Source organism: Zootoca vivipara, chromosome 11, assembly GCF_965207765.1.
Source record: "Zootoca vivipara chromosome 11, rZooViv2.hap1.1, whole genome shotgun sequence".
Taxonomy (NCBI): domain Eukaryota; kingdom Metazoa; phylum Chordata; class Lepidosauria; order Squamata; family Lacertidae; genus Zootoca; species Zootoca vivipara.
Genome location: NC_142594.1, coordinates 55,929,305 through 55,951,911, shown reverse-complemented (window position 1 = coordinate 55,951,911; position 22,607 = coordinate 55,929,305). Strand labels below are relative to the sequence as shown.

General features: G+C 44.1%; 1 protein-coding gene across 3 annotated transcripts; it reads right to left on the bottom strand.

Moving 5' to 3' along the window:
* Positions 1 to 4,754: 4,754 nt before the first annotated feature.
* On the bottom strand, positions 4,755 to 21,444 carry TWSG1 (twisted gastrulation BMP signaling modulator 1). 3 transcript variants are annotated; one of them, XM_060281027.2, is made up of 5 exons: positions 21,314 to 21,444; positions 17,414 to 17,574; positions 12,007 to 12,106; positions 8,507 to 8,773; positions 4,755 to 7,688 (listed from the first exon to the last, which is right to left on the bottom strand). In XM_060281027.2, the coding sequence occupies exons 2-5, from the start codon at positions 17,531 to 17,533 to the stop codon at positions 7,507 to 7,509; spliced, it is 669 nt and encodes a 222-aa protein (XP_060137010.2). In that variant the 5' UTR covers positions 17,534 to 17,574; positions 21,314 to 21,444; the 3' UTR covers positions 4,755 to 7,506. The 3 variants fall into 3 exon arrangements, with proteins under 3 accessions (XP_060137010.2, XP_088510184.1, XP_088510185.1); XM_088654058.1 differs by having other exon boundaries at positions 21,318 to 21,444; XM_088654059.1 differs by having other exon boundaries at positions 17,414 to 17,576; positions 21,329 to 21,444.
* Between the last annotated feature and the right edge of the window lie 1,163 nt (positions 21,445 to 22,607).

The window sequence follows — 22,607 nt, the reverse complement described above, 5'->3', positions numbered from 1 at the left end:
GGGCTGAGGCCGTTTAGGGCTTTCAAGGTGTTTGAACACTTTGAATTGTGCTCGGAAATGTACTGGGAGCCAATGTAGGACCGGTGTTATATGGTCTCGGCGGCCGCTCCCAGTCACCAGTCCAGCTGCCGCGTTCTGGATTAATTGGGGCTCATTGACCTGGGAGGGTAGCCCACCTAGGTTAAGGAGTAAACCCTACACAATTCCAGAATGGAGTCCCTAAGACGGTTGGATGGTGCCTTGTATGCCTCCTTCCAGCAACTCCTGCAGACCAGCTGGTACCCAGCGCCTTTCTCTTCTTTCCTTTGGACCCCATCAGCGAGGCCGGAGGGGGGGGTCTTGTCATCTGGGCAGCCCAGGACCTCCATGCACACTGCCCAGGCCTGTGTCCTGGGGAGGTCATTTCGGGGATGCTACGACAGAGATTTTACTTCACCTCTGCAGGTGCACTCCATTGTCTCTCGAGACAAGACAGATACCAACAAATCGTGCAAGCCTCGTGCCACAGAACATTGCAGCCCCAGAGGGATATTGCAGTGTATTTTATTTACAGTGGTACCTTGGTTTACAGACTTAATCCATTCCGGAGGTCAGTTCTTAAACCAAGGTGTGCTTTCCCATAGCAGCAGGGGGACTCAATTTACAAATGGAACACACTCAACAGGAAGCGGAACACGTTCTGCTTCCTAGGCAAAGTTCACAAACCAAAACACCAACTTTCAGGTATGCAGTGTTCTTAATCCAAGTTGTTCATAAACTAAGCTGTTCTTAAACCAAGGTAGCACTGTATATATTGATTTATCTAATAATTATACTACTAATAATTCCAGCAACAATATAGAATTTTATTTATAGACCACTGGCTATCTGAAAAGTTTGACGTGGGTTTACAATGGATAAAAATTCAATGGATAAAAGATTCAATAAAAAGAAAGTTGGTTGACGATAGAACGACAGATATATCCACAAATTCACATGTACAGTGAGTAAAATAAATGTCAAATATCTATACACACGAACGTATTATATTCAGATACACATCATCCTTAAATACAATATCTAAAAGGTAAAGGTAAAGGGACCCCTGACCATTAGGTCCAGACGTGACCGACTCTGGGGTTGCGCGCTCATCTCGCATTATTGGCCGAGGGAGCCGGCGTATAGCTTCCAGGTCATGTGGCCAGCATGACAAAGCCGCTTCTGGCAAACCAGAGCAGCACACGGAAACGCCGTTTACCTTCCCGCTATAACGGTTCCTATTTATCTACTTGCATTTTGACGTGCTTTCGAACTGCTAGGTTGGCAGGAGCTGGGACCAAGCAAGGGGAGCTCACCCCGTCAAGCCCTAGGCTCAGTGGTTAACCACAGCACCACCTGGGTCCCCAATACAATATCTACCGGTATATAAATAGAGGCGGTATATAAAGAGAGGCCAGTATCTACAGCTGCGCCCCTGACATTGTGGATGAGCATATACCCCCATTAGGGATACCACGTGGTATCTTTGAATGTTGTTTTGCTCTGAGATCATCTGTTCAGATCCACTCTTCAACTGGGGGGGGGCAAAGAAAGCAGCTTCTTTCGCTGACAGGTACGCAAAGAGGCACCTCCCGTTTCTGATCTTCACGAACAGGCAAGAACATGTTAAGCTTCCACAGGGTTTCTTGTGAAATCCAATATGCTGAGATCAGTCTGTCCTTCGCAATCTGGATCTGGTTACTTCAGACAATCCCTCCTTCCCGATTTCTCATTATTAGTCAGCTCAGACAACAGCCAGCCAGCCTCCTCTTGCTACACCTGGGCTGCCGGCCAGCGTTATAAATATGAAGGAGACAGGTGGGAAGAAAAGGTATGAGAGTTTTGCAGTTGAGAGAGTTGTGGTTATCAACAGGGGCCAAGCAGATGTTGGCAGTGGGGCACCTGAGCACAAGAGCCCTCTGCCCTCCTGCAGTTCCCCAAAACTGGGATTCAGGATACTGTCTCTGCCCTTGGGAGGCAGGGCAGAGCCTTCCTGGCTAGCACCCATCAGTTGCCCTCTCCATGAATTTGTCTAACCCTCTCCTAAAGCCATCCAAGTGGATTTCCATCGCTGCCTCCTGGGGGGGGGGAGCGAGTTCCATAGTTTCATTCAAAGGATGAGTCACCTGGTGTCAGGTGATTGATAGGTGGACAGCTCTGCCCTGTCAAATTTGGGGAGATGAAGATCTGGTCTGGCGTACAGAAAGAAATGCCTCAACCTTATTTGCAGCCTTAGACATCAACATCATAATCGTCACCATCACAATTTATTACTTATATCCCGCCCATCTGGCCGGGCCTCCCCAGGCACTCTGGGCGGCTTCCAACAGGATATTAAAAATACAGTAAGACATCAAACATTAAAAACTTCCTTAAAAAGGGCCGCCTTCAGATGTCTTCTAAAAGTCAGATAGTTGTTTATTTCCTTGACATCCGATGGGAGGGCGCCACTACTGAGAAGGCCCTCTGCCTGGTTCCCTGTAGCTTCACTTCTCGTAGTGAGTGAACAGCTAAAAGGCCTTCGGAGCTGGACCTTGGTGTCTGGGCTAAACGATGGGGGTGGAGACGCTCCTTCAAGTATACTGGGCCGAGGCCGTTTAGGGCTTTTAAGGTCAGCATCAACACTTTGAATTGTTCTTGGAAACGAACTAGGAGCCAAAGTAGGTCTTTCAGGATCGGTGTTATGTGGTTTCGGCGGCCACTCCCAGTCACCAGTCTCAAGATATGCATAGAATAATAAAATCGTAGTGTCAGAAGGGACCCCAAGGGTCATTCAGTCCAACCCCCCTGCAATGCAGGAATCTCAGCTAAAACATCCAGGACAGATGGCTATCCAACCTCTGATTTCAAACTTTCAAGGAATGAGAGTCCACAACCACTTGAGGGGGTCCCTTCCACTGTCAAACAGCTGTTTTTCCTGATGTTTATTTGGAATTGCCTTTCCCGTAACATGAAGCATTGGTTTGAGTCCTCCCCTCCAGAAAAGGAGAAATAGCAAGAGCCTAGTAAGTATCGGGTTTCCCAATGGCAACCTTTCCATTGTTTGTCATGTTTAGCCACAAACTTCAATATTTCAGAGGATCTTAATTAGTCTTAGAGACTTGGATGTCGAGGGCAAGAAGGTAGGGTTGTTCTGTTCCTTCGAAGGCCATTTATGCTTTTATATGCAGATTCAGACGTGGGGAAGTGGTGGTTATCTTAAAAGTATATAGCAGCATGTCATTTCCCACCACAAATTTAATCCTAGCGAGTTATTAATGGGAATTATCCACCGGCACCACACCCAGTTTTCTTGGAACATCCTAAAAGCACCAGGCAATCAAAGGCAAGCGTGAACTTGCCAAAGGTGCAGAGTTATGACACAGAGGAGCCCTGGGGCGTAACTTCCCAATGCAATAAAGAAAGTGTCCAGTAGCACCTTAGAGACCAACTAAGTCCACCTCCTGGCAAACAGAAGGGGAAGAAATGGAAGCAGTGAGAGATTTTACTTTCTTGGGTTCCATGATCACTGCAGATGGTGACAACAGTCAGGAAATCAAAAGACGCCTGCTTCTTGGGAGAAAAGCAATGACAAACCTAGACAGCATCTTAAAAAGCAGAGACATCACCTTGCCGACAAAGGTCCGTATAGTTAAAGCTATGGTTTTCCCAGTAGTGATGTATGGAAGTGAGAGCTGAACCATAAAGAAGGCTGATCGCCTGAGAGTCCCATGGACTGCAAGATCAAACCTATCCATTCAGAAGGAAATCAGCCCTGAGTGCTCACTGGAAGGACAGATCCTGAAGCTGAGGCTCCAGTACTTTGGCCACCTCATGAGAAGAGAAGACTCCCTGGAAAAGACCCTGATGTTGGGAAAGATGGAGGGCACAAGGAGAAGGGGACGACAGAGGATGAGATGGTTGGACAGTGTTCTCGAAGCTACCAACATGAGTCTGACCAAACTGTGGGAGGCAATGGAAGACAGGAGTGCCTGGCGTGCTCTGGTCCATGGGGTCACGAAGATTCGGACACGACTAAACAACTAAACAACAACAAAGTTTGTTCTGAGTATAAGCTTTTGTGTGTATGCACACTTCACCGAGGGCCTTCTCGGTAGCAGCACCCACCCTGTGGAATGCCATTCCATCAGATGTCAAGGAAATAAGCAGTTATCCTAATTTTAAAAGACATCTGAAGGCAGCACTGTTTAGGGAAGCTTTTAATATTTAATGCTGTATTGTTTTAATATTCAACCTGGAGCCACCCAGAGTGACTGGGGAGACTCAGCCAGATGGGCGGGGTATAAATAATAAATTATTATTATTATTATTATTATTATTATTATTATTATTATTATTATTATTATTATTATCAGATTCCCAATGCAAGTTAACATCATGTTAGATCCCTGACCATCAGGCCAGCAGAGGTGCCACTATTGACACTTCACAACATTACACTGCAATTTAAAATACATTGGGGGCGGCTTCCACGAGATGCGGATCCTCCCAGTGTCCCTATTTTCCTGGGACAGTCCCAGACTTACAGAAGCTGTCCCGGTTTCTGATTTGATCCCAGAATATCCCACTTTTCATTTGGATGTCCCTCACTGAAGAAATTTGCAAAAATCAAGTTTTCCCACCAGGTAGGGTGTGAAACTGGGTCATCTCATTCTTTCCCTGTGGCAAAACCACTAATTAATCTGACCTTACAGTTACTTATGAGTGAAGAGAACACAATTAAGGAAAACCACACAGCTAATTAGTGTTGTTTATTAAAATACCAAGTGAAACAGGTAAAATATAAGAAAATGCATTTAATACTGATATAAATCATTTCACTGTATGTACACAGAGCTCACAGCAGGGTGAGTTCTAGGCAGTATTATAAATGACAATATTACAGATCAACTGAGCCATCTATAATAGGAAATATTTCAAGGTTTTAAAATGTCTTTATCATCAAAACATAAAACTACCGGTACCCTCAAATCTAATATTTCCTCTTCAAAATCTTTATACAATTAGGATGATCCCATGAATCCATCGCAACAGATTCTTATGCAGAAAATCCTGACTTCATTAAGGTAACAGTGTTTTACAGGTAGAATGTTATTAAGTCATACAAACATTTTCCGTACCTTCAAAGCTATTGAATTAGCTTTCATTAACCAATTTGCTTAAATTTCCTCATCAATGAATTGGACAGTACCAAGTTTTACAATGCATTTATCTTTTCCACCTTTCAAGGTGTGGCTTCACATTAAATACAGCAGAGACTAAAAGAGGAAAGGCTTTAACTGAGAGTTCCATTTTCCCCAAGGAAAGGCTATTGGATGTAGGGTTAATATTCTAGAACAGGCATAGGCAACCTTGGCTCTCCCATGACGATCTCCACAGGAGTGATCCGGCCCATGGCCGGTAAGCCTTGCCAACCCCTGTTCTAGAATGTCTATAGTGACTACTGCCAGCCAGAAAAGAGAATTCTAAGCTTTAGTAGGTCAACTAAACACATGGTACACATAGTTTGCCAAAGATATCTATCTAACAGAAGAAAAATGAATAGACTAAATCCAACTCGTTATTGATCTGCAAGATAATTTATTGCAGAATATGAAAAATTCCAAGACAGGAGAAACAGATTCTTCCTTCAAGGCAGAGGTGGCGTAATTCTGGTTGATTAATGAATTGCCTTTCACATAGGTCTCAGGATTTACAGACGTGCAACAGAAACAATTACGATTGGTTTAAAAACAGTAAAAATAAGCACCCAAGGGCAAGACCGAGGCTGTGTTCACACCATACATTGAAAGCACACACATCCACCACAAAAAAAAAAAATTCTGGGAGCTATAGTTTGTTAAGGGTCCCTAGTTCCCTAGGGAGTAAACTCCTGGGATTATTTGAGGGCAGGGGCGTGTTTTAAATGCATTGTGTGTATACATCCCTCAAAAACTACAGCTCCCAGAACTCTTTGGGTAACAGTGCCTGGAGACAGTCAGGTTGTGTGACCAGAGGAGTAATGACTGCTGGGAGGAGAGCAGAGAAGAAACGCCCTGGTGGATCTGCAGCAGCACAACCGGACGCCTCCATCTTCCCCAGCTGCAACAAAACATGTCTCTCCTGTATCGGTCTCTACAGGCACTGCAACTCTCCAATGGCTTGACTTCACTCCCGAAGGCGCACTCCTCCGTTGTCTCCTGAGACAGAAGCTAACCAATTCTAGAGGAGGGGTCAGCCCCAAATTCTTAAGGCAACAAGTAGCAGGGTGGGTTGGATTGGTACCAAAGCAATTTAAAAATCAAGAAATCTTCTACTGTCTTGACAGATGCCAAGAGCAGCTTTAAATATATAGTGCAGGGGGGGGGGCAGCCAGACTAATGCCTAATGTGGTCAGCACTGATAGCACTAGTCAGCAGTTGGGCGGGTAAGGGAAGATGACCTCTGCATAGTGGCTGGTTGTTGGCTCAAAATTAAGAGAACCAACCATTTTCTTGGTAAAACACTTCTGGATAATAGAAGCATTCTCCCCCTGTGCAACATATTTGTGTTTCCTAGGATCATGTACAAAATGCCTGCGTGTGAAAGAGCGTTGCAGGGGGTTGGACTAGATGACTCTTGGGGTCCCGCTGCCAACTCTACAATTCTGTGAGTCTAAGAATCTACGGTTTCCATGTAAGGATTGCCAATGGTGACTTGGTGAAACTCGTTAACTCTAAACAGTATATTATTAAAAGCTACAGTAGAAAAGAGGGCAAAATACAAAAGAGTCAAGTATATAAATTTTATAAAAATAGAATTACCTGGCTTTTAAAAATATACTTTATTGAGTCTCAGTGAATTTGTACATAATAAAGAAAAATAGCAAAAGATCCTGCCACAACTGTTTTTCATCCAAATCTCTTCCTTGCTGCTTACATAGCAGTTATTTCTGAGTTCACTATGATTTATATTTTAATTTTCAATTAATGGATGTTCTCTTTTTTTAACTAAAGCAAGAAACAAAGAGAAGCGGACACATATTTTGATTTAAAAAATCTTGATTCTTTCCTTCTTATAAGCAAATGGTGATGGATGGAGACTTTCATGTAACTGCCACCCTACTTTTAAAAAGATCTATCATGATAGAAATCTGTGTGCTGCGCTGCATCAGGCTACACACCAGTCCAAATCTGAAAGTTCAGGAAAATTCCAGAGTTACGATTTATGTGAAGCTTCATGCTCCCCCTCCTCAACAAGACGATCCTGTACATAAGTTGGCATATTCAAATCAAAGAAAACTCTAATATGCCTAGTTAATATTTTAAGAAAACACGCATTTGCTAGTTAACACTGTATTACCTTATTTAAAGGGAGTGGTGTTGGAATTGCATGTTTTAATATTTTGTACATCTCCTCTGCATTGCAACTACTGTATTCCATTCTCAAGCAATCCTCCCACATTCAATCTTTATCAATAAAAAAATAACTTTGGTGTCTATGATAAAAAAAAAAATTCAGCTTCTGGCTTCAGAACATACAATTTGTGCATCTTACAGTTTTACTGCCATAGTCGATACACTCTGGTCCAATACATTCGCAGCAGGCATTGTGAAACCATCGGTATTTTGATGCTCCCATAGATTCGCAGGAGCTCTTGCACTGATGCACCGACATACAGTCATCGAAGTAAACCACCGTGCACGTGGCTTCTAAACGAAGAGAGCGAGAAAGGCACTTTAGTTTGCTGAGAAAAGCTCAAGCTGCCAATCATTCAGACAATGGAACCAGTAACTTAATTTCCAACTTAATTCAGGGTGAATGGAACAGTTTTTTTTCTTGACCCAAACAAACCTGTCAGTTTTGAGATAACATTTAAAATAAATTATGTCCCGTGTGGAATTATTGCAGTAGCAAAATCGGTATAACCTTTGTCGCCTTCTGCTCTGCACACTCTTATCTGGGCATCCCCAAACTCGGCCCTCCAGATGTTTTGGGACTACCATTCCCATCATCCCTGACCACTGGTCCTGTTAGCTAGGGATGATGGGAGTTGTAGTCTCAAAACATCTGGAGGGCCGAGTTTGGGGATGCCTGCTCTTATCTATTTATCTCTCCCCCCCCCCTTCTCTGGAGAACTTGGGCTGTGATACAGCAGAGAAAGTAAACACAACTCAATATTAAAAATCAGTTCAAAAAACCCATTGGTTGTAGACACAACATACATTTAAAGCTTTCCCCCAAAGAATCCTGGGAGCAACAGTTTTCCCTCTGACAGAACTACATTCCCAGCACCCTGACTAAACTACAGTTCCCAGGACTCTCTGGGGGGAAGCCATGGGATTCAAATGTAGGCAGCGATTCACCATATTCTGTGGACCAGGCATAGCCCCACACTTTGGAACCATGACAACGCTTGCCTGTACTTTACAACGGCAGCTAATGCATCGTTCTTCCTTCCTCTCTTTTCCAAACGAACCAACTCAACCCCAATTCTAAGAGCTCAGTCTCTGAGCAGCAGCCCGCTTACCTTTGTCGCTGGAGAACGGCGTGTGGACATTGTTGCTTGAAACGGAGACGTTCTGGTGCTGGGGGTGGTTCACTGACTCTAAAATGGAGACCAAGTTCTCGTGGTGGGACAGTTCTTCCGCAACGGGGAACGAAACAATATTCCAGTGCAGCTGGGTGTCCCCTTCTGTAAGCGCTCGGAAAAGAGAGGGGATTGGCCCGTGCAATTCCTCAACAGTACTCTTGGACGTGGGAGGTGTGTCGCTATAATTGCGAGGGTTGCACATACCTGGAGGTGAGCAAAATAAAAATAAAATGCACCTACCGGTATAAGCAGCAGCATTTTTTGAAAGGCAAAATGTTCAACTTCAAATGATGAGCAGGGAGCACTGATAAGATCTGAAACTTATTTATTTCATAGAGTTTATACACCACTTTACTGTTTAGAAAAGCCCTCAAGACAGTTTCCAAAAAAGTTTGTCTTGCCCCTTTCACCTCCCAGGTACTTATTTTGGGTGGTGCTTGAGTCTGTAGCTTGAAGCATGGCTAATCCCTTTAAAGGAGCAGGCACATAGCTTGGGGATATTCCAGGATAAAGCTTTGCCATTAGACAAGGTGCCTTTTACCAGCTTCCATCCAACAGCACATCTGGATCAGGATAACTTCAACACTCTATGGCCATGTTTCCTAGTATACCCATTGTCATAAGATTGAAGTCTATAGGTAGCTTCACTTTAAAAACTTCATTAATAACCTTAAGGATTTTATTCCAAAATCCCCCTACATCTGGGCATTCCCAATACATATGGGAGAACCATCCCTTGGCTTGTTCACAGTGCCAGCAGTTAGGGTTCAATCCTGGTATCATATTGGCTAGCTGGGCCGGAGTTCTATACCATTTTAGAAAGAATTTTAGTTCGAGCTCCCTAAATTTGCTTACTTTAATCTCATCTATTCCTTTCATTATCCTTTCGACCTTTGATTCGCTGATTTGTTCTTCTTTACTCCATATCTTTTGAATAAGTTGGGTTGTCAGTTCTTTATTTGTAATCATCTTCTTATAGATTTAGATTTAGGCTGAGGACAACTGTTTGAACCCTTCCAATGGATTATGGGTGGGGGAGGGGGTGGGAAGGGAAAGGAAAAATGGTACGGGAAATTAAAAATTGGAAGGAGAGAATATAATGTATGTAAAAATTCTCGTACTTCAATAAAAATCTTTAAAAAAGAAGAAAAAAAGAAGAAGAAAAAAAGGATAACTTCAACACTGTAGTAGTACATGCACTAGTAACCTGGATTACCGCAATGTGCTTTAAGTAGCAAGAAACACCAAGACATCACCTTCCTTTTAAGCCTGGTGGAAAAGGGTAGGCAGGTTTTTTTTTTTGCGGGGGGACAAACTATGAACCTCAAGCTTCTTATTTTGTCTCACAGACACTGAAGCCTTTTGTCTCCTTGTGACACAGGATGAAATTACAAATCACCTTTTCTTGGAAAAGTATCAAATTTGTGCAAAGCTTATTTGATCACAATTCAAGAATGCAATTTTGTTTACCAAGGAGTTTAATCTCTTGCCAGAGTTAGAGAAGCAACTTCACTTGCCAAAGGCGTGAAATAAGCACAGTCAATGGCACATGAGACACTGCTTCCATTTCACGGCATAGCTAAATATACTCCATGCTTTAATGTATACTTTAATGTATTTTGGTATTTGTTGGAAGCTGCCCGGAGTGGCGGGAGAAACCCAGCCAGATGAGCGGGGTATAAATAAATAAATAATATGCATGAAAGCTCTATTGAAAGCACAGTGGTACCTCGACATCCGAACAACTCGACTTCCGAAGGTTTCGACTTCCGAAGTCGACAAACCTGGAAGTCTTTTCGCCGTGCGCGCATTCTGCGCCTGAGCAGAAGCAGTGCGCGCCGTTGGCACATGCGCAGAAGCGCGCTTCGCACAGGCACAAAATGGGCGCTTCGACAACTGAAGACTTCGACTTACGAAGAACGCTGTAGAACGGATCGCCTTCGTAGGTCGAGGTACCACTGTATCACTTTCCTTATTTAATGCACATTGATAAACACATCTGTACAAACTCACCAGCACCTTACTTTAGGGTAATAATAGCATACGGATTACTTTCCCAAATGCAACATATATGTGTATGTGTACCGTATGTGTGTGTGTGCGCGCACACACATACACACAGTTTAAAAGTGATAGGATGTAGAAACTAAATTCTGAAGAATTGTTTTGTTGTATTTGGTTAAACTACAAAAATAGCATTACAATCCACTTATTCTGCAGGCCACTCACTATTTTACACCAGTCGTTTTCAATCAGTGCGCCGTTGCACCCTGAGGTGCATTGAATCAGTCCAAGGTGGAGGAGACACAGGGAATCATTAACTTCTGCACATGAAGATGTGCCCCCCCCCAAAAAAAAAACTTTACATGCATCCCGGGAGACAGCATGAAAAACAGACTATTTACATAGCTGCCAAGTTATCCCTTTTTTAAAGGGATTTTCCCTTATGCTGAATAGGCTTCCTCGCGAGAAAAGGGAAAACTTGGCAGCTATGTATTTAGCCAAAATAACCCTCAGCTGTGTAAATTCGGGATTTGGGTCACTGGTTAGGAGAACAGACTGTCAGATACAAATATGGTAAAAATCAACATCATCTCCGTTTGGCCTACAGCAGCCTGAAATACTGCCTAAATAAGCCACAAGGCTCTGAAACATCTGCCATACGGAAACTTAATCAGTGGGACAGGGCAGGCTCTGGTAGGGGGCTCAACTCATGAATTACCAACACAGTGTGGTTCAGTGAAATTAATCCCACACCTCTCCCCTGTATGCCTGTGAAGTGGAACACAGGATGGATGAACAACGAAGTTAGTTGTCACACCACTGCTGCCCCCTCCCTTCTACGGAACAAGTCACCCTTGATGTGGGGAAGAGCGACGTCATGCCCCTCAGTTCTGTGGTTCCTGTTTGGGGAAGTTACTGGAATAGAGCATGATTCAGCTCATGGGGAAGCAGCAACCATATTGCTCTTCCAACATACAAACTGAACCATAGACACAGACATGCACAGCTGTTTCTCCTTCCCTAATAAATCTAGCTCATGGGTATACCCTACTTTTTTCTCAGTGAGTGCCATGGCTAGCCCTGACATGGTGCCAGATATGATGAACCAGACACCCCAAAGGGCGAGGACCCTGAGTAACAGGCAACATTCCCTGAATCCAATGCTGAGGATCCCCTTGAGGGGGCCCCTCCAGACGGAGGCTTGATGGAGAACCCCCAGACCTGCCAGAGGAGGGGTTGGAGCCACTCCTCAGTCCTCTAGAGGGTCCCGTGGACCACCAGTTGGTAACCCACTGCCCTAAAGCCCTGGATTCCGTGTATGCTCTGCTCCATTGAATTGACATGGCTCTTAAAAGCCACAGATCCAAAGCAGTGGACATGAGTATCTGAAGCAGACAAGGCCATATTAGGTGATAAAGAACGAATGAACTTACCAACACAGTCACAGCACTCGTCCCACAGTGTGCCCAGACACAACATGCACTCTTTGCAACAGGAACAGTTCCCTTCAACAGGCCGGCATTGACACAGCTCCTGGAAACACAACACACCAGTTAGATATTACTGTGTATAAAATATCACGAGAGACAAATGCCTCCCCCACCCCCACTACCAGTTAGGATCATACATAGAAAACAAATATTCTGCTTTGTTTTCCCCCACCACACTTCTGTTGCACTATAGACTCTCCAAATAGCAATAACGTGGTAACATTGGTGGTGGTGGGGAATCATAGAACAGAATGAATCCACCACCAAGGCATTACTGTGTCAAAAATATGTTGCAAAACACACCTGCAATAAAGCACCAGCCTGGAGAGGCCCTTATCCATATACAATTGCAAAAACAGCCACACAAACCATGATGAGGCTGCTTATTTAAGAGGGGTTGTTTTTAATTGCACATTTGCTATGTGCCGTGCAGATTAACAGAAATAATCTTTTTGACTCCACTACCATTTGGAAGCACAGCAAGTTCTGCTATGCAAAATTAAAGGTAAAGGTAAAGGTAAAGGGAACCCTGACCATTAAGTCCAGTCATGACCAACTTTGGGGTTGTGGCGCTTCTGGCGAACCAGAGCAGCACACGGAAACGCCGTTTACCTTCCCGCTGTAGCGGTACCTATTTATCTACTTGCACTTTGACGTGCTTTCGAACTGCTAGGTTGGCAGGAGCTGGGATTGAGCAATGGGAGCTCACCCCGTCGCGGGGATTCGAACCGCCGTCTTCCTGATCGGCAAGCCCTAGGCTCTGTGGTTTAACCCACAGTGCCACCCACGTCCCTATATGCAAAATTACCAAGTATCTATATACAGTGGAACCTCGGTTTATGAACACCTTGGTTTATGAATTTTCGGTTTATGAACGCCGCGGACCCATCTGGAACGGATTAATTCACTTTCCATTACTTTTAATGGGAAAGTTCGCTTCAGTTTATGAACGCTTCAGTTTATGAACAGACTTCCGGAACCAATTACACCCATGTTTCAGTTTATGAACGCTTCAGTTTAAGTACTCCGCAGACCCGTCTGGAACGGATTAATCCACTTTCCATTACTTTCAATGGGAAAGTTCACTTCAGTTTATGAACGGTTACTCCGCGGACCGTCTGGAACGGATTAATCCACTTTCCATTACTTTCAATGGGAAAGTTCGCTTCAGTTTATGAACGCTTCAGTTTATGAACAGACTTCCGGAACCAATTGTGTTCATAAACCGAGGTACCACTGTATATATAAATGTAAAAATGGTGAAAGTGTGGGCTCCACTTTTCTCTGTAACCACTTGACCAATCGTCCTGAAATTTAGACACAACGATCCATGCCACTCCCTGAGTGTTTGCAGGGGGAAAAAATCCCTCAAATCTCACACCTGCGCAGGTAGAAACCTGCTTTTCCACCAAGTAAAACAGCGCCCTCAAGTGGAATTCCTCCCACAGTACACCCCTCCCTTCCTGTTAAATCTACACCACATCCACAAACCAAATAATGACATCATCAACCAAGCAACTTAAACCACCAAGGCGGCCATTACCAGACCACTAGGCCCGGGGGGGGGGGGAGAGGGCAAGCGCATGGATCACAGGCCGCAGCACGGCCTTTGTTTTATGTAGGCCCCTGCCAGGCCCCCACTGGGCCTGGGGGGGGGATAACCCACAGCAACGCACTTGGGGGCACGGCAAGGGGTTTTTACCTTAAAATTTAGCACCACTACTCCCCCAAAATCCCCCACCAAATAACCACAAGACAAAAATAAATACCATCCTTCAAAACGTCATGAGATACGCCGGTCACGGGGGGGGGGGGACAGAATAGATCATGGATCGGGACACGTGGGGGCAGTCACAGGGATTAGCCACAACTAGGCACCACACCCACAAACCCCGCCTCCGCCACGAGATCCTGTAAAACAGGGGGACTCTGAGGCTCAGGGGGATCTGAAGGGGGCCTATTACCCTCCATTTGACAGACTAACGCACAGCCTGCAGGGCCAGCTAGTTATTTAATAAAACTCTCACCAGTGGAAGTATATATATAAATAAGTGTTTAAAATAAAATAGGATGTACTCGAGCTATATTGCTCTAGGTTTTTTTTCTTGTTAGCTCACTGTAATACACATAAACCAGGTCCCATCATCCACCCTGACCACTGGTCCTGCTAGCTAGGGATCATGGGAGTTGTAGGCCAAAAACATCTGGAGGGCCAAGGTTGACATAAACTAATGGGTTAACATGCAGACTGCCAAGAATTTTATTAAAGCCAAAGCTCTCAGGGAAGAAGAAATGACTAACAGGATATTTAAAAGACTCATCCAGCGCCACAATACAAATGAAACATGTCTCAAGACAAGAAATTGTTGATCTCATTCACATCTGTTACAGAGCTGATGAAATAAATATTTATGCATTTATTTCCCCCATTCTGGAAAAGGCAGTATATAATGAATGCCGCCTCGTCTACTTCACTGAGTGAAAAAATTCAGAGCAATGCATCTTGCTTAATCTTCTTCCCGCATCTTGAGTTCAGGGACCTGCTTTCATTATACAGTCATACCTCGGGTGCGGGAGGTGCGTTTGCAACCCACAGTGCCGCGCCTGCCGCGATTCGGCACCTCTGCACATGATGCCATTTTGTGTTTCTGCGCATGTGTGAGCACCGAAACCTGGAAGTAACCCGTTACGGTACTTCTGGGTTCAGCACGGAGCGCAACCCGAAAATGCATAACCCACAGCGTTTGCAACCAGAGCTGTGACTGTACATGGAATCTTCCACCTAGGTACAAAAAGTTGGTCATATCTGTTCTTCTTAAATCAGATATGAATGTCCCATGAGTTTCAAAGGGACCCAGGTATAACCTATCAAACATAGCTAGCAATACTGAAGGATGCTTCCCCCCCCCCCCACGCAGCAATGTTGAAGTGTGTCAAGTTTCAAAATTAAAAGTGCATTACCGGTACTATGGTACCCCATTGCCTCTCGAGACAGATGGATGCCAACAAAAATTACCATGGCTATTTTACACATTGTGTTTTACATAAGAGGAGTGGCATTTCCCACCGGCAGAAATATACAAAGAATCAGAGCCAGAAACATGGATTCAGCGTAACTATTGGCTTAACTAAGGTTTTTGCACTTCAAGCACTGAATATGACCTCGCCTTCACTTTACACAATGTCTCGGTTATCTTCTGAATTAGCTGATTATCATCTCAAAAACCTTAGCACATGCCTCATCTTAGAGCCAGTGTGGTGTAGTGGTTAAGAGCGGTAGACTTGTAATCTGGGGAACCTCCTCCACATGCTCCTCCACATGCAGCTGCTGGGTGACCTTGGGCTAGTCACACTTCTTTGAAGTCTCTCAGCCCCACCCACCGCACAGGGTGTCTGTTGTGGGGGAGGAGGGGAAAGGAGATTGTTAGCCGCTTTGAGACTCCTTCGGGTAGTGATAAAGCGGGATATCAAATCCAAACTCTTCTTCTATATATATATGACAACCTAGCATATAAGCATTTCCTGCATTGCAAGGAGTTGGGACTGCATTGCAAGGAGTTGGGACTAGATTACCCCTGGGTCCCTTTCAATTCTAAGTAATCAGAGTTTTTTGCATGGTATGCTTAATATTGCTCAAGTTAAATACACATTTTTAAAAATAGGGTGGTGGGCGTAGCCAACTCTTTAATTAGCAAGTCTTGGGCTTGTCCTTCTTGTGAGTCACTCTCCTCTAAGCTTGCACATACAAACAAGATTCAGAGCAGACTGCCCTCAAGGTAACTCACACGGTAATTTGGAAGCATTATTCTGAGATTACCCTTTGCTAAAGAAACAGGATTCCATCGCGTTTTAAGCAAACAGTCCTGTTTAACTATATTGGGTCATCATTGATTTCTAGGAACTATGATTCCCACACATCAGCAGTTGCTGAATTTTATTTTTATAAGGAAATGTTTAGCCTGCCCTTCATAAGAATAAAAACGACACTGCAATGAAACAAATTCAGTTCAATGAGTAAAACTGGGGGGGGGGGGGGAGATCAGCCTACTCTTAAAAATGCTCAGGAAGCCACAACCTCGGTTCTCCCACTTGCAGCAGTGAATAAATTCCTATTAATTTCCCAAAGGCTGGGGAAGTTTAATTTTTACTTGGCGCCCAAATAACAAAAGCATCTGTGTCGGCCACGCCTCTAGGGAGAAGGCACCCATAGCCGCCGCCACGGAAAAGGCCCCGTCCTGTTTTCACTGCATTAACGCACTTCTCCTGGCTGTGTGATGATGAAAAGGGCATTCCCTCCAGGTCAGAAAGGTTGATGCAGGGCGAGGCACTAATTCAGGTATTTGGGCCCCAAGTCATTTAGGGATTTGCAGGTCAACACCAACACTTTGCATTCTGTCCAGAGGGAGCCATTGTCAACATTTCAGAAGGGGTGTTACTTGATTCTGGCTGCACGGGGTTAACATTTCCGCCACTGTGGTCTCAAGTAATTGTATATTCCAAACAGTCCTCAAGGGCAGCTCCACAAACAGTGCATTACAATAGTCCAGCCGGGAAGCTGGCAGAGCACCAGTCACTGTGGCTAGCCTATCCTATAATTTTTCACTGGGCTGTATTCAACTTAGCAGACCCACTGAAAATAATGAACCTAAATTAGTAATCTCCATTAACTCCTATGGGTCTACTCTGACTAGGATTAGCACTGAATAGCACCCAGCATATTCAATTAGAGCATTACTGTTCTGAAATTGTAACTTCTGACAACCTGTCTTATGGTAAACAGTAATTTCATTACTGCAGTTTCAATTCATCATAACTTAATTATTGTCACTGCAGCACATTCTGTCTCCTACAGATATTAAACTTTTATCTCAGAAAGCTAAATCTACCAAAGCCTACATTGTATATTGTTTAAGGGCTATATCTAATGCTTGTCCTACAATGGACATGGTTAACTTAGGTTCACCGATTTCAATATGTCTACTCTGAGTAGGTTGGGGATTGATAAGGTAAGGTTTTGCATTGATTCCCCAGATAAGCTCATACTAAGGCGGGGGGGGGGGAGAAAATAGATTAAAGGCACGAAATGCATGTTAAGAGTGCCAATTCACCTGATTAAACAGTTTGACTCCACAATATTATCCACTGTAAGGCTGATTTTTTATTTTCTGTAAGAAAAAAATGAACATTTGAAAGAAAGGTAGAGACAAAAACTCCCATTTGTGCCGACACAAACTTCATTTTTATTTTACTTCTTATTTCAGGATTACTTATTCATCACATAAACCCATGCTGTTAGCAGCCAACCTGTACTTTCCTATCCATTTGCGACAAAAACTGTATTCTCTCCTACCTGTATTAAGCACTTGCTGACATCGCTTGCACAGAGCGCCTTGTTGCAGCACATTGAGGATGGGATCCAGAAGAACAGCAGACTAGTAAGTGCCACCGCTGCGCAGCACCACAACCTCATCTTTCTTGAAAGTGGGAGATTTCTGGAACGTTCAGACAGCACTGAAATATTTAAAAAGCAGCAACTGAAGCATCTACATTTACTGAAGCAGAAATTAGGTCTTTTTCATCCTTACCACATGCTCCTAAAACAGTTTTTGTTTGGTTTTTTTCTGTGGGTTTTCCACACTCTTGAATAATCCTAGACTACTTTTCTACAGAGTTTTTTTTAAAAAAGAAAGCTTTACACTTTGATTTCTAATCAATGTTTAGTGAGAAAGGGCAGGACCTGAATTAAATTAATTGTGGCTAGAAAGCAGAAGAAAGTTCTATTGTAGCTGGGAAGCTGATGCAAAGATTACTGCCTTCAATTTAAAAATGATGAGAACGTGTTTTAACACAACCCCAAACTGTTTCTCAACACTGGGTGTCTAGATGTATACATTTACAAAACAAGGCTTTGGAACAAGGAACAAGATGAGTGCCACATGTTTATGAATGCCAAGCAGCATTGTATTTGGTACAAAAAGTTACGGGAGTTCAGCAGGAAGTCAGAGGATAGGCATTGACTGTAAATGAAGTGACCACCGCAAAACGTTTGCATGCACGAATAGTATTGAAAGTGGGATATTGTAAGTGGCCACTCATAAAGATTTGTTAACAGAAGCAGAAGACCAACTAAAATGGAAAACATTTGAAGAAATAAGAGTTATTAACAGATTGGTTACAGTATCATCAATTAAATTATGTCTTTAAAGTAGATAAGAAAAAAAGGTTTTGAAACAGAGAGGTCGAGGTTTGAAATACATCTGTTGGGAAATAATGTGAAAGCACTTTAAAAAACGTACAAATTACTTTTAGAATGGTATACAAAAGATGAAGCTAAGGCAGTGATTCATCATGGGAAAAGTTATGGAAAGAGGATCTAAAATTTACTGCATGCTGTTTGTTGAGGGAAAACTACAGTACCTGTATATGAAAATGATGTACTGTTGGTATCTAATACAGAGTAAAATTTCAAAAATGTACAGAACTAGTTCAAATCTGTGTTGGAAATGTAAAGGGAAAGAGGGTACCTTCGACCATATGTGGTGGTCTTGCGGAGTGCTAAAAACTTGCTGGGAAATGATATATAATGAGTTAAAGAAAATGTTTAAGAAATTTTTTGTTAAAAAACCAGAAGCTTTTGTGTCAGGTATAATTGGTGAAGAGATACCAAGAGAAGACAAAAGACTTTTCATGTATGCAAGGACGGCAGAGAGAATGCTTCTGGCCAGAGATGGAAGGAGGGAGAAGTGCCGACCAGCGAAGAATGGCAGACCAAGTTGATGGAGTACGCAGAGATGGTGGGAAAGATCAGAAACCAGGAAGATCAAGACTGGAATAAAATTTTAATATACTTAAAAGACCACTGTAAACAGTTAAAATCATTGGCAAGAATACAATGACACTTGTAATGTGAAACGAACTTGGGTAATTATGGATATACAACAGATAGATAACGGTAAAAGATGCAGAAAAAGAAAAAATATAATTTCTTTTAATATGGAACCCATGGAGGAAGGGAAGGAGGTCTGACGGTTTGAAAGAACCTTTTATTTTAATGTTTAGAAATGGTTAAAGTGAAAATGTATAAAATTTTGAAAAACCAATAAAAATTTTTAGGGGGGGGGAGTGGGATATTGTATGACTGCCCCAATAGCATCATGAGCGCGAATCATCATGCATGTGCAATAAAAAAGGACATCTGGAGGGGTCCTTACATCATTTCCAGTAACTGGCTCCCTACCTAGGGAGCTTCTTCCTTGAACAGACTTCTTACTTACCGTAACACATGCCCCAAGCTGGCAAAGGTTGATTAGTCAAAACCATGATGGGTTTGGAACAGGCCAAGAAAACTTGGAATGTCCTTTATGTGACCCTCTTGGTTATAAGCACCTAAGAGCAGCTTTCTAGACCTCAGCAATGGCTACGGGATGCTTACTGGAGCAATATCACAGGTTTCTAACAGTGTACTTCCATCCTCCATCACACATTTTCTGTTTCCAGCATTCTAGATTTTAGAAAAAAAGCACCTGAGAACGGCGTGATAATCTTAAGCTAACAGCAACCTGGCAAGACTGCTGAATTTTGAGAAACCTGTTTATAGTGTTGGCTTTAGGCACGCTGTTGCAGATGGCCTGGACCTTGCTCTCCTGAAAGGCACTCTGGCTCTTAAAACTTCTAGGCATAAAAACCAGTAACAAATTGCTATTTGGGGAGGGACGGGGATGCTGAAAAGTAATCCATAACACCGGTTTGAACCTATGTTTCTTAGTTCCATAAAACAGAGAAGTATGCTACTTAAAAGTAGGTGCTTTTTTCTTTACCCACCCAGACACATTTCAGGGGGCACTGGAAGCTGCTCAGAAATTACCTTCACACTCATTCACCCATAATAAAAGGATCCTTTTTGCCACTCACATGCTAACAACTCCGAGCCAGCTAAAGTTGTTAAAAGGCGCTTACAATGTTCTCAAAAGTTCCACATTTCTGCAGAGCGCGGAAAGTAAAATAGTGCAATGCATCAGCATACTTTATTCAAAAGATAACTTACTCTGCTTACCTATTTTATTCTTGAAAACCCAATAAAAATTATTTTTAAGAAGCCAAGCCAAATTTCAACCCACAAACCCCTTTTAAGCCCCTTGAGATGACGACTGGCAAAAGGAAACTTTTCGAGGATGCTAAAACTTTCCCCTTAAAAACAAAAAACAAAACACTGGATTTCCAAGGGAAGAAGATCTAAGGGGGGGGAAAGCAAATGTGTTGGGCCAAGAGACACAAACCCGTGCCAAAGAAAGACGAAAACAGCTCCTCACCTCTGGCGTGGTTTGCTGGAGCGGGTTTGGGAGGAGGAAATAAAAATAAAACCAGTACCGGTGTGAGCAGGGGGGGAAAGAGAGAGAGAGGTTTGTTGAAGGAGCCAAGGAGGCTGAGCAAAGCAGCTGGTGCTTTCGCAGCAGGGACAGACCAGGAGCGAGGAGGAGAAAAGGAAAAAGAAAGAGACCCATACACAGAAAAGAAACTGTGTTGGGACAACGTTATTTTGCAAAACGCAACCAATATAAATATTGCATTTTACAAAATTACGTCATCTTGACTTGCACCTGCACGCTCACATCAAGAAAAACGGGAGTCAAGGTTGCATTTTGCAAATACTGTAACCCTATCGCGCTTTCAACATCACCATCCTCATCATTTTTAATTTGCATACCGTCTTTCTGTCTTACAATACTCAAGGCGGTTTACAAGCTGAAGAAACAAAAAAATGTACGTCTTATAGCAATCTAATGCAGTACAAAATGACTTCAGCTCGCTGCATTCTGCAAAATAACTTCAGCTCGCTGCGTTTCGCAAAACACCAGCGTTTTTTAAGAGAGCCGTTCGGCGAAATGCAACGAGAGAACGCTGTAATGATAAAGCAACAAGTCCCTTTGTCAAATGAAAAATATACATGCACTGTTGCATTTTTGCAAAGTGACTTTCTTTTCACAAAATAACTTCGGCTTGTCATGCATTCCGCATCCTCCCGACGCCCTTATTATTATTATTATTTCTTCCTGTGAGTGGAGAGAGAGGGACCCCCAAACACCCCCCTTCCCCCAACCCCAAAAGCCCCCCAATTCCCCAGAGCTTCTTACAACAACGCCGCCCCCCTTCCCCCCCCAATCCCCGGAACTTTTCCATCCTCTGGGGAGGAGGGTCTATTATTGGGGTCGCCCCCCCATGGCCGCCCCCTTCCCTCCCCTCCCTCCCTTACCCACCTCGCCGTCCTCGTCTTCCTCGCCTCCGCTCGGTCGCGCAGGACCAGGCGGCGGCGGCGGCGGGCAGCGTGAGGCGCCTAAAAGGGCCCCTGCCTGCCTGCCTGCCTTTGCTGCCTGCCTGGCACTCCAGACCCGGCTGTGAGAGGGAGGAGAAGGAGGCGGGAAAAGGAACGGCCGCCTCCGCCTCTTCCTCCTCCTCCTCCCCGCCGTTCACATACACACGCCCCGCCGCGCAAGGCGCCTGAGGAGAATTCTCCTCAGAATTCTCCTCAGGATCGGGCCCGGAGGGAGAGGCCTCGCCCTTTCTCACGGGCGGCACCGCCGGGGCGAAGGAACCCCCTGGGCGTCGCCGGGGCGGCGAGCGCCTGGTTGGCGGCGGCAGCTCCAGCCTGAGGGAGCAGAAGGGCCGGAGCGGTTCTTCCCGCCCATTTAATTACTATTATTATTACCTTTGGTTATTAAGATTCGTCTACCGCCTTTGAGCCGAAAGGTCTCAGGGCGGCGTGCGACGTTGAGAATATGAATTACTAGGCAACATAATGGGGGGACACTGTTGTTGTTTAGTCGTTTAGTCGTGTCCGACTCTTCGTGACCCCATGGACCATAGCATGCCAGGCACTCCTGTCTTGCACTGCCTCCCGCAGTTTGGTCAGACTCATGTTCGTAGCTTCGAGAACACTGTCCAACCACCTCGTCCTCTGTCGTCCCCTTCTCCTAGTGCCCTCCATCTTTCCCAACATCAGGGTCTTTTCCAAGGATTCTTCTCTTCTCATGAGGTGCCCAAAGTATTGGAGCCTCAGCTTCACGATCTGTCCTTCCAGTGAGCACTCAGGGCTGATTTCCTTCAGGATAGATAGGTTTGATCTTCTTGCAGTCCATGGGACTCTCAAGAGTCTCCTCCAACACCATAATTCAAAAGCATCAATTCTTCTGCGATCAGCCTTCTTTATGGTCCAGCTCTCACTTCCATACATCACTACTGGGAAAACCATAGCTTTAACTATACGGACCTTTGTCGGCAAGGTGATGTCTCTGCTTTTTAAGATGCTGTCTAGGTTTGTCATTGCTTTCTCCCAAGAAGCAGGCGTCTTTTAATTTCGTGACTGCTGTCACCATCTGCAGTAATCAAGGAGCCCAAGAAAGTAAAATCTCTCGCTGCCTCAATTTCTTCCCCTTCTATTTGCCAGGAGGTGATGGGACCAGTGGCCATGATCTTGGTTTTTTTGATGTTGAGCTTCAGACCATATTTTGCGCTCTCCTCTTTCACCCTCATTAAAAGGTTCTTTAGTT